Source organism: Moschus berezovskii, chromosome 13 (genome assembly GCF_049115385.1).
Source record: "Moschus berezovskii isolate FMDL1 chromosome 13, NW_MosBer_1.0, whole genome shotgun sequence".
In the NCBI taxonomy this organism is placed as follows: Eukaryota; Metazoa; Chordata; class Mammalia; order Artiodactyla; family Moschidae; genus Moschus; species Moschus berezovskii.
In genome coordinates, this window is record NC_142472.1 from 61,635,421 (window position 1) to 61,649,650 (window position 14,230).

The following is a 14,230-nucleotide window of genomic DNA, read 5'->3' on the forward strand; positions in this document are numbered from 1 at the left end:
AGGCCTGGCGTGCTGTGATTCATGGGGTTGCGGAGATTCGGACAAGACTGAGCGACTGAACTGAACTGAACTGAAAGCAACAACATTTTTGAAAGTCCATATTTACAGCCTATAGATACACAGCCTATAAGATACAATTAACATGTATTTTCGGAAGCCATTTTTGGGTCTGATAATGGACAGGGATGCAAAGAAATAAATAAAAACAATAGAATGGGAAAGACTATAAATCTCTTCAAGAAAATTAGAGATACCAAGGGAACATTTCATGCAAAGATGGGCTCAATAAAGGGCAGAAATAGTATGGACCTAATAGAAGCAGAAGATATTAAGAAAAATGGCAAGAATATACAGAAGAACTATACAAAAAAGATCTTGAGGAGCACGGGAAGATGGCGGAGGAATAGGACGGGGCGGCCACTTTCTCCTCCACAAAATCAACAAAAGAACATTTGAACACTGAGTAAATCCCACAAAAAAACTTCTGAATACCGGCAGAGGACATCAGGCACTCAGAAAAGCAGCTCATAGTCAACGAAAGGAGGTAGGAAATAGATAAAAAGAGAGACAAAAGAGGGAGGGGTGGAGCTCCGTCCCAGGAAGGGAGGCTTAAAAAAAAAAAAAGTTTCCAAACACTGGTGAGACAAAGGACATAAAGAATTAAAACTCACAGACTAAGTGCCCAGAGGAAACAGTCAGCTGAGAAGCATCGCAGACGCCCGCGCCCCCCACTAGCAGGTGGGGCCTGGGCAGGGAGCTGGGCAGGGAGGCGCCGGCAGTGGCGCTTAGAGGGAGAACCGGGCTTGAACGCCCCAGGGAAAACTGAGGGCTTGAACTTAAGATACCTGAGCAGAGGTTGCAGCTGAAGGGCGAGAGGGCTGGAAAAAGCCCCAAGCCAGGACTCTGCCAGCCCCGCCCACAGAACCGGGCGCTAAGCGGAGCAAGCCGGCAGCGGGCGGCCCATCCCCCAGCCCCCACCGACGCGGGCGGGGAGGGCGGCCAGCGCCTGGGCGGGGGCAGCCGTGGCCCCAGAGAGGCTTCCCGTGCCAAACTGCAGGCAGGCTTCCTTGCTGGCCAGGACTTCTTGGGCTCGGCCCGGGCCGGTCGATATCCGCCTGAGAAACTGCGCCGGTTGTACTCCCAGAAAACCGAGTGGCAGGGACGGGGAAGGCGATAAGTTGCAGCGACCGCGCTCTCCAAATGCCTGGTCACCTGAGCTGCTAGGACCGGGGAAGGCACAAAACGCAGGCCCAGCCAAGTCTGCGCCTTTGTCGAGTACCCGAGGACCTGAACCTGAGCCGCTCAGACCTGGGAAGTGCATGCAACCCAGCACTAGCCGCGGACAGCTCGCAGCAGAGCAAACTAAAGCATAAGCAGCATAAACAGGGAAAGCACACACGCCTCGAGCGGGAGCATTCCCAGTGTAGCCGAGACACCGCGAGCACTCCCCACAGACGCCAGGGATATTTGTTAGCTGTTCCTCCCTCCCCATAGCAGGACTGAATAGGTGATCCGGGGGAAAAAAAAAAAAAGTGTCCACCACCGCATCCTGGTGTCAGGAAGGGAATTAGACACTGAGGAGACCAGAAAACAGAAGAGCTTTTTCAACAGAAGGAACTGCCTTGGAAGTAACAGAGGGAGAAGCTTTGAGCCTACTGCAAGAATAAGACTGAAAACCAGAGGCAGAGGCTTAAGGCCAAATCCTGAGAACACCAGAGATCTCCTGTTCCAGAGAACATTAATTGATAGGTACTCATCAAATCATAAGGGATTTGATTGAGGTCATATCTGAATGGTCTAGTGGTTTTCCCTACTTTCTTCAATTTAAGTCTGAATTTCGCAATAAGGAGTTCATGGTCAAGGCTATGGTTTTTCCCGTGGTCATGTATGGATGTGAGAGTTGGACTGTGAAGAAAGCTGATCGCCGAAGAATCGATGCTTTTGAACTGTGGTGTTGGAGAAGACTCTTGGGAGTCCCTTATACTGCAAGGAGATCCAACCAGTCCATTCTAAAGGAGATCAGTCCTGGGTGTTCATTGGAAGGACTGATGCTGAAGCTGAAACTGCAATACTTTGGCCACCTCATGCGACGAGTTGACTCAGTGGAAAAGACTCTGATGCTGGGAAAGGTTGGGGGCGGGAGGAGAAGGGGACGATGGAGAATGAGATGGCTGGATGGCATCACCGACTCTGTGGACATGAGTTTGAGTGTACTCCGGGAGTTGGTGATGGACAGGGAGGCCTGGCGTGCTGTGATTCATGGGGTCGCGGAGAGTTGGACACGACTGAGCGACTGAACTGAACTGAACTGAACTCATCAAATGCCTCCATACATACACTGAAACCAGGCACCACCCAAGGGTCAACAAGTTTCAGTGAAAGACATACTACGCAAGCTATCCAGCAACACAGGAGAATAGCACTGAGGTTCAATATACAGGCTGCCCAAAGCCACCCCAAACCCACTGACATCTCAAAGTCATTACTGGACACTTCATTGCACTCCAGAGAGAAGAAATCCAGCTCCACCCACCAGAACATCGACTCAAGCTTCCCTAGCCAGGGAACCTTGACAAGTCACCCATCCAACCCCACACACAACGAGGTAACTACATAATAAAGAGAACTCCACAAACTGCCAGAAGACGGAAAGGCCACCCCAAACACAGCAATATAAGCAAGATGAAGAGGCAGAGAAATACCCAACAAGTAAAGGAACAGGATAAATGCCCACCAACACAAACAAAAGAGGAAGACAAAGGGAACCTACCCAATAAAGAATTTCAAATTTTAATTGTGAAAATGATTCAAAATCTGGAAAGCAAAATGGAGTTACAGATAAATAAACTGGAGGAAAGGATTGAGAAGATGGAAGAAATGTTCAATAAGGAATTAGAGGGAAAAAAAAGTCAATATATAACGAATAATACAATAGATTAGATCAGAAACACTCTCGAGGGCACAAACTGTAGAATAAGGGAGGCAGAAGACAGGATAAGCGAGCTAGAAGATAGAATTGTAGAAATAAATGAAACAGATGGAAAAAGAAAAAAGAATTTAAAAAAATGAGGACAATATTAGAGACATATGGGACAATATTAAATGCCCCAGCATTTGAATTATAGGAGTCCCAGAAGAAGAAGACAAAAAGAAAGACCATGAGAGAATACTTCAGGAGATAATAGTTGAAAATTTCCCTAAAATAGGGAAGGAAATAATCACCCAAGTCCAAGAAACACAGAGAGTACCTAACAGGATAAACCCAAGGCGAAATACCCCAAGGCACATATTAATCAAATTAACAAAGATCAAACACAAATAAAAAATATTAAAAGCAACAAGGGAAAAACAACAAATAACACACAAGGGGATCCCCATAAGGATAACAGCTGATCTTTCAGCAGAAACTCTTCAGGCCAGGAGGGAATGGCAAGACATACTTAAAGTGATGAAAGAAAATAACCTACAGCCCAGATTACTGTACCCAGCAAGGATCTCATTCAAATATGAAGGAGAAATCAAAAGCTTTACAGACAAGCAAAAGCTGAGAGAATTCAGCATCACCAAACCAGCTCTCCAACAAATACTAAAGGATCTTCTCTAGACTGGAAACACAGAAAGGGTATATAAATTCGAACCCAAAACAATAAAGAAAATGGCAACGGGATCATACTTATCAATAATCACCTTAAACGTAAATGGGTTGAATGCCCCAACCAAAAGACAAAGGCTGGCTGAATGGATACAAAAACAAGATCCCCATATATGTTGTCTACAAGAGACCCACCTCAAAACGAGGGACACATACAGACTGAAAGTGAAGGGCTGGAAAAAGATATTCCACGCAAATAGAGACCAAAAGAAAGCTGGAGTAGCAATACTCATATCAGATCAAATAGATTTTAAACCAAAGGCTATGAAAAGAGAAAAGAAAGAAACTACATAATGATCAAAGGATCAATCCAAGAAGAAGATATAACAATTATAAATATTTATGCACCCAACATAGGAGCACCGCAATATGTAAGACAATTACTAACAAGTATGAAAGGGGAAATTAACAATAGTGCAATAATAGTGGGAGATTTTAATACCCCACTTACATCTATGGATAGATCAACTAAACAGAAAATTAACAAGGAAACACAATCTTTAAATGATACAATAGACCAGTTAGACCTAATTGATATCTATAGGACATTTCACCCCAAAACAATGAATTTCACCTTTTTCTCAAGTGCACATGGAACCTTTTCCAGGATAGATCACATCCTGGGCCATAAATCTAGCCTTGGTAAATTCAAAAAAATTGAAATCATTCCAAGCATCTTTTCTGACCACAATGCAGTAAAATTAGATCTCAATTATGGGAGAAAAACTATTAAACATGCCAACATATGGAGGCTGAACAACACGCTGCTGAAAAACGAACAAATCATAGAAGAAATCAAAAGAGAAATCAAAATATGCATAGAAATGAATGAAAATGAAAACACAACAACCCAAAACCTCTGGGACACTGTAAAAGCAGTGCTAAGGGGGAAGTTCATAGCAATACAGGCACACCTCAAGAAACAAGAAAAAAGTCAACTAAATAACCTAACTCTACATCTAAAGCAACTAGAAAAGGAAGAAATGAAGAACCCCAGGGTCAGTAGAAGGAAAGAAATTGTAAAAATTAGGGCAGAGATAAATGCAAAAGAAACAAAAGAGACTATAGCAAAAATCAACAAAGCCAAAAGCTGGTTCTTTGAGAAGGTAAATAAAATTGACAAACCACTAGCCAGACTTATCAAGAAACAAAGGGAGAAGAACCAAATCAATAAAATTAGAAATGAAAATGGAGAGATCACAACTGACAACACAGAAATACAAAGGATTATTAGAGAATACTATCAGCAATTATATGGCAATAAAATGAATAACCTGGAAGAAATGGACAAATTCCTAGAAAAATACAACTTTCCAAAACTGAACCAGGAAGAAATAGAAAATCTGAACAGACCCATCACAAGCACGGAAATTGAAACTGTAATCAAAAATCTCCCAGCAGACAAAAGCCCAGGTCCAGACGGCTTCACAGCTGAATTCTACCAAAAATTTAGAGAAGAGCTAACACCTATTCTACTCAAACTCTTCCAGAAAATTGCTGAGGAAGGGAAACTTCCAAACTCATTCTATGAGGCCACCATCACCCTAATCCCAAAACCTGGTAAAGACCCCACAAAAAATGAAAACTACACGCCAATATCACTGATGAACATAGATGCAAAAATCCTGAACAAAATTCTAGCAATCAGAATCCAACAGCATATTAAGAAGATCATACATCATGACCAAGTGGGCTTTATCCCAGGAATGCAAGGATTCTTCAATATCCGCAAATCAGTCAACGTAATACACCACATTAACAAACTGAAAAATAAAAATCATATGATTATCTCAATAGATGCAGAGAAAGCCTTCGACAAAATTCAACATCCATTTATGATAAAAACCCTCCAGAAAGTGGGAATAGAAGGGACATACCTCAACATAATAAAAGCTATATATGACAAACCCACAGCAAACATTATCCTCAATGGTGAAAAACTGAAAGCATTTCCCCTAAAGTCAGGAACAAGACAAGGGTGCCCACTCTCACCACTACTGTTCAACATAGTTCTGGAAGTTTTGGCTACAGCAATCAGAGCAGAAAAAGACATAAAAGGAATAAAAATTGGAAAAGAAGAAGTAAAACTTTCACTGTTCGCTGATGACATGATCCTCTACACAGAAAACCCTAGAGACTCTACCAGAAAACTACTAGAGCTAATCAATGATTACAGTAACGTTGCAGGATATAAAATCAACACACAGAAATCCCTTGCATTCCTATACACTAATAATGAGAAAATAGAAAGAGAAATTAAGGAAACTATTCCATTCACTGCTGCAACGAAAAGAATTAAATACTTAGGAATATATCTACCTAAGGAAACAAAAGACTTGTACATAGAAAACTATAAAACACTACTGAAAGCAATCAAAGAGGACCCTAATAGATGGAGAAATATACCATGCTCATGGATTGGAAGAATAAATATTGTAAAAATGAGTATACTACCCAAAATAATTTATACATTCAGTGCAATCCCTATCAAGCTACCAAAGTTATTTTTCACAGAACTAGAACAAATAATCTCACAATTTGTATGGAAATACAAAAAACCTCGAATAGTCAAAGCAATCTTGAGGAAGAAAAATGGAACTGGGGGAATTAACCTGCCGGACTTCAGGCTCTACTACAAAGCCACAGTCATCAAGACAGTATGGTACTGGCATAAAGACAGAAATATAGATCAATGGAACAAAATAGAAAGCCCAGAGATAAATCCACGCACCTATGGACACCTCATTTTTGACAAAGGAGGCAAGAATATAAAATGGAGAAAAGACAGTCTCTTTAACAAGTGGTGTTGGGAAAACTGGTCAGCCACTTGTAAAAGAATGAAACTAGAACACTGCCTAACACCATACACCAAAATAAACTCAAAATGGATTAGAGAGCTAAATGTAAGACCAGAAACTATAAAACTCCTAGAGGAGAACGTAGGCAAAACACTCTCCGACATAAATCACAGCAGGATCCTCCATGACCCACCTCCCAGAATATTGGAAATAAAAGCAAAAATAAACAAATGGGACCTAATTAAAATCAAAAGCTTCTGCACAGCAAAGGAAACTATAAGTAAGGTGAAAAGACAGCCTTCAGAATGGGAGAAAATAATAGCAAATGAAGCAACTGATAAAGGATTAATCTCCAAATTATACAAGCAGCTCGGCTAACAAACACATGAAAAAATGCTCAACATCCCTCATAATCAGAGAGATGCAAATCAAAACCACAATGAGATACCATTTCACACCAGTCAGAATGGCTGCTATCCAGAAGTCTACATGCAATAAATGCTGGAGAGGGTGTGGAGAGAAAGGAACCCTCTTACACTGTTGGTGGGAATGCAAACTAGTACAGCCACTATGGAGAACAGTGTGGAGATTCCTCAAAAAACTGGAAATAGAACTGCCATATGATCCAGCAATCGCACTCCTGGGCATACACACCGAGGAAACCAGAATCGAAAGAGACACATGTACTCCAATGTTCATTGCAGCACTGTTTATAATAGCCAGGACATGGAAGCAACCTAGATGTCCATCTGCAGACGAATGGATAAGAAAGCTTTGGTACATATACACAATGGAGTATTATTCAGCCATTAAAAAGAATACATTTGAATCAGTTCTAATGAGGTGATTGAAACTGGAGCCTATTATACAGAGTGAAGTAAGCCAGAAAGAAAAACACCAATACAGTATACTAACACATATATATGGAATTTAGAAAGATGTAAATGATAACCCTGTATACGAGACAGCAAAAGAGACACAGATGTATAGAACAGTCTTTGGGACTCTATGGGAGAGGGTGAGGGTGGGATGATTTGGAAGAATGGCATTGAAACACGTATGTTGTCATATGTGAAACGAATCACTAGTTCAGGGTCAAGGCATGTTATAGGATGCTCGGGGTTGGCATGCGGGGATGACCCAGAGGGAGGATAAAGGGAGGAGGGAGGTGGGAGGGGGGTTCAGGAGGGGGAACTTATGTAAACCCGGGGCAAATTCATATCAATGTATGGCAAAACCAACCAATATAATATTGTAAAATAATTTGCCTCCAATAAAAAATAAATTAATTAAAAAAAAATAAATAAAAAAAGTAAAATCTATTTGATCTGATATGAGTATTGCTACTCCTGCTTTCTTTTGGTCTCTATTTGCGTGGAATATCTTTTTCCAGCCCTTCACTTTCAGTCTGTATGTGTCCCTCCTTTTGAAGTGGGTCTCTTGTAGACAACATAATGGGGGTCACACTGAGTGATTTTAATAGCAGCTTTTAGTATTTGGTGTGCTTACTCTCTTTAAATGCCAAAATCGCAGTATCTTTGTTGTCATAAGTCTGTTATTCAAAAATCAAAAATCTATATTATTTACATATTGAAATAACTGTTATTCAATTACTCAATTTATCCAAGAAATGACATGTTATATGCAGTCTAGACAGGCCCTCACTTGGTGCACAAAGCAAAAAGTGTTAAGCTTCTGTTGCAAGATTTAATTCTTAGTCCAAAATAATTTCTTGTGCAGTGGATTATGACCATCACAGTACTAAAATTTATATAGGTAACTTCACATTGGAATCTCCAGCTATACATGATAAAACTAATGAAGATGATGAAAACTAGAAAATGTCTTTGAAACAAAACCTATATACCTCTCTATAAATTAGGGGGAAAAAACCTAACCCTAGTCAAATGTCAAAAGATGCTTTATTAATATTTCTACAAGGTTATCAAATGAGATAGGATTATTCAAAAGAAGTCAAGGAAATACTGGGAAGTAGTATATAAGCTTCACTGTCCTTCTGATTAGTGTAGTATCTGAAAGAGCTTCTTCATTCAAAAAGTATGCTAAAAATATACTCTTGACTCAGCAATGGCACTAATGACAATGCATTTTAATGTTTAAGATCGTATTTTCTAAGATCAAATAAAATCCTATTAAAATTCATCTGCCAATTTATATTAAAAGGTTAACATACATTTAATATTTGTTTTTTAATAATAGTTTTATTAAGGTATAAATAACATTACATGCTATTCACCCATGTAAAGTGCTTTCAGTATTTTTTAGTTCATTCATGAAGTTGTACAAACATCACCATGATTAATTTTAGAACATCGGCATCAGCCCCCAAAGAAACCCTGTACACATTAGCAGTTCTTCTCCATTACCCACCCTCCCCTTCAGCTGATGCTGAAGCTCCATCAGTCTTCAGCAACTATATTAATCTACTTTCTATCCATATAGATTTGTCTATTCTGGATATTTTATATAAATGGAATTATATAATATGTGATCTCTTGTGACTGGCTTTGTTCACTCAGGATAATGCTTTCAAGGTCCATCCATGTTGTACTTCATCCTTTTACTGCTGAATACTATTCCATTATTTGGATATACCAGAATTTATTCATTCATTGGCTGATGGATATTTGGGTTGTTTCTACTTTTTAGCTATTATGTAGAATAGTGCTATAAATACTTGTGTACAAATTTTTATGTGCACCTTGGTTTTCATTTCTCTGGGGTGTATCCAGAGGAGTAGAAATGCTGGGTGACATGGTAACTCTATGTTTAACCTTCTGAGGAATTGATAGTCTGTTTTCAGAGCAGTGGTGCAGTTTTACATCCCCACGAGGGGATACAAAATTTTTTAATGCCTTAAAAGAACAATTCTCATACTCTTGTTCTATTTCCACTCTAGACTTGAGTACTGTGAACACTTGGCCAGTGTGTGAAGGTTCCAATTTTTCCACATCTTCATTATTACTCATTATATCTGTCTTTTTAATTACAGCAACATTTTTTTATTAATGGTACTTTTCAACATTTTGTAATAATTTTTAAATAAACGTTGTTTACTGATATTTTGCTTCAGGAATTGTGAACGCTTCAAAAAAATCAATACTGATATTAATACATACTTCAATATTAACTAAAATAAAGACCCCAATGTATAAATTTTATACTGAGTATTTCAGTAAATAATTGCAACTTTGTATAAAGCTTCACATGACAAATTATCTTCAGAGCTCAGAATTAAGTATAACTTTTTCTCGACTTGTATATCTCTTCCATTAAAAAAAAAAGAGAGAGAGGTGTGTAAGTCACTCTTTCTTTGCACTGATTACTAGGAAGCTTAAAATAGAGCTTTTTCTTAGTTGGGAGTCTAGCAAAACTAAATTTTATTTTTATCTTTCATCTTATGGGTCTTATTCAATTTATAGATATATTTCTATATTTAGTAAAAGGTAACGCAATCCTTTTTAGAAATAGTGTATACAGATGTAAATAAATAAACATGTAGTATCTAGTAATTATTTAATAAAATGAGTCATGGTGCCTGATATATCTGTAGCTAGCTTAAACACAGGTGAAAATATTTCCAAATGGTTTCTATTTGGAATAATTTACAGGAAGTTACTTTTATGTTTCTCTGCATTATTTTTTAAAGTCACATAGAATAATTATTTGTCTATATGAAATGTATGTATTGTAATTTAAAGAAAGTGAATATCTATAAATAGAGAAAAGCATTTGGTATCCATTATTGGTGATACTGAATATAATTTAGGTTTTGGTACCAGATATAAGGTAAGAATACCAGAAACTATACTTACCTCTGAGTGATTTCTGTAAAATCCAATAATTTAACTTATTAAGCAGGGGGAATAAATCATATGTATCTTCCAGATGCAGGTGACAGTAAGAAAACAATCTAAATATAAATAAGAGAATTCGTAAATTTTTTTAATGCCTTAAAAGAACACTTCTCATACCCTGTTCTATTTCCACTCTAGACTTGAGTATTGTGAACACTTGGCCAAAGTATGGCCCAAAGAACTAGGCCATCCCCATAAATTAATACACGTCAGAAAATGACTTAAATTGCCACGTGTTAAGTGGCAGGATCTTGCAGCTGAATAATACTGGCTTTCTAGAATGGTAAGAAAACTTAGAAATTGTATAGTTTGCTTCAGTTACAGATGTGGGAAATGAAGATGAGGTGAAAGAACTTGCCCCAGATCTCTTAAGTTCATAGCACGGTGGGAACTATACCTGAGCTGATTCCTGATTGAAGGCTATTTCCACAATACCATGATAGTTCAAATCAAAGTTTAAAATGTATTTGATTTCCAGCTTTGTTTAAACCTTGAGTTTTAAAAAGCTGAACATGATATAGCCTAAAATAGCAAAAAAGTTCTGATGAACTCACATTTTTAGCTAACAGCTAACTAGAATCCATGAAATTAAAAGATGCTTACTCCTTGGAAGGAAAGTTATGACCAACCTAGATAGTATATTAAAAAGCAGAGACATTACTTTGCCAACCAAGGTCCATCTAGTCAAGGCTATGGTTTTTCCTGTGGTCATGTATGGATGTGAGAGTTGGACTGTGAAGAAAGCTGATCGCCGAAGAATTGATGCTTTTGAATTGTGGTGCTGGAGAAGACTCTTGAGAGTCCCTTGTACTGCAAGGAGATCCAACTGGTCCATTCTAAGGGAGATCAATCCTGGGTGTTCGTTGGAAGGACTGATGCTGAAGCTGAAACTCCAATACTTTGGCCACCTCATGCGACGAGTTGACTCACTGGAAAAGACTCTGATGCTGGGAAAGGTTGGGGGCGGGAGGAGAAGGGGACGACAGAGAATGAGATGGCTGGATGGCATCACCGACTCTATGGACATGAGTTTGAGTGAACTCCGGGAGTTGGTGATGGACAGGGAGACCTGGCGTGCTGTGATTCATGGGGTCGCAGAGAGTCGGACACGATTGAGCGACTGAACTGAACTGAACTAGAATCCAAATAAAATAACAATGTTACTATCAGAACAGATCATATCATTAAAAGGAAGTGTAATGATGCCAACCTTAAGGCTTACTAGGATATTTTAAAAATCATAAGAATGCTATTAGATGGTTTATGGTCACTTGAGAAAACTACTTTCATACAGACAAAAGAACAAACTTACAGAAGAAAAGCTAAAGATAAGATTGATAGCTCTTTCTTATCTATTTCATTCCCTGAAAAGTATGTGAAACATTAACTTCACAAGTTAAATATTAAAATGAAAAAAAGGAAGACATAGTAAACTATCCAGGTCAGGAATCACAGATTGAGTTTTGAAAGATGGTTTGATCTTGAAATCTCTTTTACTGGTCCTCTCATGGCATTCATTGTCTTCTGATTCACTGAATTACATCTTACCCTGAAATAAGATAAGCATTAATCATGATTTTTCAGTTACCATTGTGTGCAACAAAAACACTAGTATGTCACATAGGGAGAGTGACCTAGTTCTCGTAGTTCCCCCAGCCCAAACCTTCACAGAGAAATCTCTCTATGCAGATTTTCTCTTTACTGTATAATCCTAAAGAGCCATTATGTTACAGCATATCACATCATCTTGTCAAGTTACAGAGGCAACTCCCTCAAGGGCAAATAATCTAAAGGTCTAGAAGTAGCCCATGAGGTAGCCTAATGTGGAAAGTTTTGTCCAAAGAGGGATGAGATGGACCAATCTGATGCTTGTCTCTGGAAATGTGAGTTAAAGCTAAGCAAATACAATCCATGAAGTAGAAAATGGACAAGATGGAAATAAGAATCCATGAGTAAGCCAAAGATGTGTGACCTAAAATTACAATAAAATTGAAACTATGATATATAAGAGTCTGTAATGTAAAAGTGTAGAAAGTGAAATTGGCAGTTGGTAATGAGAAGAAAAATGAAGCAGAGAATAAACTAGTGGTCTATTATACTACAAATTATAATAGCAACATTCTTAGAGCTCATAGTCTGAGTCAGGGACTGTTCTAAATTTTATTTATTTACTCATTATCAAGTTCATAAAATCTCTATGATGCAGATACTATCATTAGCTCTGTTAGCTCTGACAGAAGACAGAAACAGGTTATATAGTTAGTAAGTAGATCTGGAATTTGAACCAGGAAGTCAAAGTTCAAAGTCTGTGCCTTTAATTACTATCCAATATGGCAAACCACTAAAGTGATGATCCATGAGTATCTGCTGAGGTCTTCAGTTCAGTTCAGTTCAGTCGCTCATTCGTGTCCGACTCTTTGCGACCCCATGAGTCACAGCATGCCAGGCCTCCCTGTCCATCACCAACTTCCGGAGTTCACTCAAACTCGTGTCCATCGAGTCGGTGATGCCATCCAGCCATCTCATCCTCTGTCATCCCCTTCTCCTCCTGCCCCCAATCCCTCCCAGCATCAGAGTCTTTTCCAGTGAGTCAACTCTTCACATGAGATGGCCAAAGTATTGGAGTTTCAGCTTCAACATCAGTCCTTCCAATGAACACCCAGGACTGATCTCCCTTAGAATGGACCAGTTGGATCTCCTTGCAGTCCAAGGGACTCTCAAGAGTGTTCTCCAACACCTTTAAGGTTTCTCTAAATTCAAATTCTAGTATCTGTGGATCCAGTTATATTGGAATTCCTGTTCTTGGATTTCCACGAGACTGTCTTTTCCTTATTGACTTACATGTCTTTATAAGGACGACTTCCCTGTGTGCTCACTTGATAAAGTAAGTTCAGTTCAGTTCAGTCGCTCAGTCATGTCCAACTCTCTGCGACCCCATGAATCACAGCATGCCAGGACTCCCTGTCCATCACCAACTCCCAGAGTTCACTCAAACTCATAGAGCCACCTTTAATTCCCTGCAGGTACTTAAAAATATTTTACTCAGGGAGTGATGTGAGCTAAAATGACAGAATAGGGACCAAAAAAGATAATTTCCTCCTTAAAAACAATAAGACAATTTTAAAAAAATGGTCAGAAGCAAGTTTTTAGAACTCTAGAAATTAACCAAAGGCTTGCAAGCAATCCTGGAGAATTTAATACATACACACCCACACACACACACCCATAGCAAAATCCACTAAGAACACTGAACTTTGTAGCATTTTAACTTGCCCTACTCCACTCTTTCCTCAGATCTGTGGTGAAATTCCTATAAACTGACAAACTAATCCTAAAATATATATGAAAAATAAAGGGACTCTGAACAACCAAAACAATCTTGAAAAAGAAGATTAAAGTTAAAGGATTCACTGATTTCGAAACTTTATGAAAATTACAGTCATCAAGACAGAATGGTACTGGCATAGTGACAGACTTACAGATCAATGGAATAGAGCTGAAAGCCTAGAAATAAATTTATAAGTTTATGGCTAATTTTAAAAGGATGTCAAGGCAATCCGACTGAGTAAGAACAGTCTTTTCAGCAAATGATGCTAGGATAATTGAATTCAGTTCAGTTCAGTTCAGTCGCTCAGTCGTGTCCGACTCTTTGTGACCCCATGAGTCACAGCATGCCAGGCCTCCCTGTCCATCACCAACTCCCTGAGTTCACTCAAACTCATGTCCATCGAGTTGGTGATGCCATCCAGCCATCTCATTCTCTGTCATCTCCTCCTGCCCCCAATCCCTCCCAGCATCAGAGTCTTTTCCAGTGAGTCTAGAAACCAAAAAATTCATGTGACTCACTTTATTGTAATATTTGTTTTACTTTATTGTGATGGTCAGGAATCAAACCTGCAATA

General features: G+C 38.9%; 1 protein-coding gene across 1 annotated transcript in view; it reads right to left on the bottom strand.

Moving 5' to 3' along the window:
• Positions 1-11,777: 11,777 nt before the first annotated feature.
• CCDC169 (coiled-coil domain containing 169) overlaps positions 11,778-14,230 on the bottom strand; it is a 33,861-nt gene continuing 31,408 nt past the window's right edge. Inside the window, 1 exon segment of the mRNA XM_088842828.1 lies at positions 11,778-11,877. Within this exon segment, the coding sequence (XP_088698954.1) occupies positions 11,778-11,877 (100 nt within the window).